The sequence below is a fragment of the Notothenia coriiceps genome, unplaced genomic scaffold (assembly GCF_000735185.1).
Source record: "Notothenia coriiceps isolate Sejong01 unplaced genomic scaffold, NC01 NC01_scaffold00028839, whole genome shotgun sequence".
Lineage (NCBI taxonomy): Eukaryota > Metazoa > Chordata > Actinopteri > Perciformes > Nototheniidae > Notothenia > Notothenia coriiceps.
In genome coordinates, this window is record NW_011361540.1 from 1 (window position 1) to 2887 (window position 2887).

At 39.6% G+C, this 2887-nt stretch overlaps 1 protein-coding gene across 1 annotated transcript in view; it reads right to left on the reverse strand.

Moving 5' to 3' along the window:
- Positions 1 to 154: 154 nt before the first annotated feature.
- The window catches only part of LOC104958498 (dachshund homolog 2-like), a gene marked incomplete at its 3' end in the record, with an annotated part of 3391 nt that continues 658 nt past the window's right edge, over positions 155 to 2887 (reverse strand). Inside the window, exons 2-3 of the mRNA XM_010786240.1 lie at positions 998 to 1167; positions 155 to 260 (exon numbers count right to left, since the gene is read on the reverse strand). Coding sequence (XP_010784542.1) covers positions 155 to 260; positions 998 to 1167 — 276 coding nt within the window. The remainder of the gene's footprint in view (positions 261 to 997; positions 1168 to 2887) is intronic.

The following is a 2887-nucleotide window of genomic DNA, read 5'->3' on the forward strand; positions in this document are numbered from 1 at the left end:
TGCGTGCGTGCGTGCGTGCGTGCGTGCGTGCGTGCGTGCGTGCGTGCGTGCGTGCGTGCGTGCGTGCGTGTGTGTGTGTGTGTGTGTGTGCGTGTGTGTGTGTGCGTGCGTGCGTGCGTGTGTGTGTGTGTGTGTGTGCGTGTGTGTAGTGTACCCAGTCTTTCGGGCGAGCTGGAGGCCGAGCTGCTGGGCTGCGACTGCAGAGGAGTGTTCGTCTCATCGACAGACGGAGAGAGAGAGGGACTGTCACACACTCTCTCCTGCAGAGAGGGGGAGAAAGAGAGGGGTGAGATATGGAGGGGTGAGATATGAAGAGGTTGAGGTGTGAAAGAGTGCATTGATGTGAAAGATCTGAAGCAAATCATTAGAGGTTTCTATGGGTTACCATGGATTTAAGAGACACTGCAATGTTGAAGATTTACTGTTGGGTAGTTTAACAAGCGGCAGTGTATCGTATTCTATAAGGTTTTTTTTTTACCTCATAGAAAGATTTTCAAAATGTTTGGACATTGACATCTTTTGCATAATTATACTTCATTATTTCCTTTTGTTCTGACCATTATTTAAACCTTTTTTTAGGGCAATTTCATATATTTTCAAATGTTTTATTTTTTATTTTATGTTTCTTTGGAAAATTCTCACTTTCATTCAGAAACTTTTCACATAATTATCCAAGTTTTTTTTACATATTTTCGGACCATTTAAAGAAAATCTAAATATTTTTCCGGAACATTTTCACATATTTTGGGGATTTTTTTCATATACTTTAGGCTATTTCTTTTAAACTTCTTATACATATTTATTCATATTTATTATTCACATAAATACATGTGGTTGTGTTAAAATTAACTGCCTTTTGCAATGACAATGAAGCTGAATTGAATCAAAAAGAATAACAAAAGCTATTTTTCGAGGTGTTCCACAGGGATCATATTTGGATCCTCTTTGGTTTTCATTAAAACATTTTTTTAAGAGTCTGTAAAAACGTGTGTCTCACCTTGATGACGGGCGCCCGGTGTACGTGAGTGTGTATCTGCTGCGCGGCGGCGGCCATGTTGGCGATGGTGTTGAGGTGGTTCATCTGGGACATCGCCATGGCAACAGATGCAGGGGGCAGGCCCATGGGAAGCAGCGGGTGAGGCATCATCATGAAGGGGAGGTCCAACCCTGAGAGAGGGAAATTAACTTTATATAAAGGGAAATACATTGAATTAAATAAGGGTAGAGAGAAAAACATTAACGTCACATTTTCATTATTTGATTCTGCATGATACAGTTTATTCATCTCACAAATGTAGGTGTTTTTTAGTCAAATTGTTTCCATTTTGTCCACATTTGATCGTTATTTGAATCGTCAGTTGAAAGTATGTTTGACATTTTCGCTTAAAATAAAAACGTGTAAAGAATGGGCTGGAAAACACAATGTCCCCTGTTATAACTCAATGTTTCACTTTGAAGATTAAAAAAGTGTTTTTTTTCCGTTTATATTCAAGTCTTTTGTGCAATTTTTAAAAATTAAACTAAACTTGCCTTTTTGATAACATTGTCTACATTTTGTCGTTGTTGGAAGACTGTGCAAACTGTCACTTTTAACACGTTTTATTCATTTCATTGATAATGTTATTCCATGTACCAAAGACTTCTTAAAAGGAAGTATTAATACTGAGTGGGTTTTTCTTGTTTAATTGATTTTGCTTCCAGTAAAAAGCCTCCTTGACCTTTTGCAAGCTTTAACTCTATTTAACAACATTTTCTTTTTACAGACTGTGAAACGCAGCCTGTGTGAGAGTCGGTCTGAACTCCTGTTGAACTTCACCCTGAGCCGAGAGAGGCAGAGGTGTCAGAGTCTGGATAATAAAAGGTGAAGAAGAGGAGGAGGAGGAGGAGGAGGAGGAGAAGAAGGAGGAGTTGAACATGTGGAGGTCAGAGGGTTAAAGGGTGACGAGGCGGAGCAGAGAGGTCAGCTTTTGTTTGGATTTCATTTCTCTTTCATTTCCTGTCTGTTTTTAAAAGACTTTAAATATTTTCTTTATATTTCTTTATCCTTCATTTCGTTCCTTACCTCTTTTTACTCCTATTTTTTTTATCCTTTTCCCAATTATCGTAATGCTTTAGTTTCTAGCTTGCCCTTTAGTTAAATAGTTCAAAAAGGGTGATGAGGCCTATTTTAATTTTAATGTTGTTTTTTCTCTTATGTACTTTTGACCTTTTAGTTGGTTATTCATTCAGTCGTTGCCTCTTTTAACTCCTATGTTCTACCTTTCTCCTCCTCACTTCCTCACACCTTTCTTCCAATCATCTCTTCCTTTGCTTTAAATAATATCCTCCCATCTTTTTCTGACACACACCAGCGTCACTGCATGTGTTCGATTAACTTAAATTCCCCCTCTAACCCTGAACCTCCTGAAAGCATAACCTTGACTTTTGACCACTGACCTCAGACCCCCTGACCCTGACCCTGAAACACACACACACACACACACACACACACACACACACACACACACACACACACACACACACACACACACACACACACACACACACACACACACACACACACTTTAAAAGGACGACCTCCAATAAGACGTTCACTCTGACTGAAGTCGCCTCAGCTGTCGGAAACATGTGCCAAAAAAAATAAAAATAAACGACAGCGGCTGCTTTCATTCCAATGAAACAATAACACTGATTGCTGTTGTCGTGACGACTGAAGTGATAGAATAATCAATGTGAGTGTTTGTCACCTCCCAGCGTGTGTGTGTGTGTGTCTGTGTGAGTTTGTGTGTGTGTGTGTGTGTGTTTGTGAGTGCAAACACATCACTGCTGCAATAAGAAAATGAGCGAGAGTGAGTGTGTTTCTATTTATCTCTGCACGTCTTTCAAT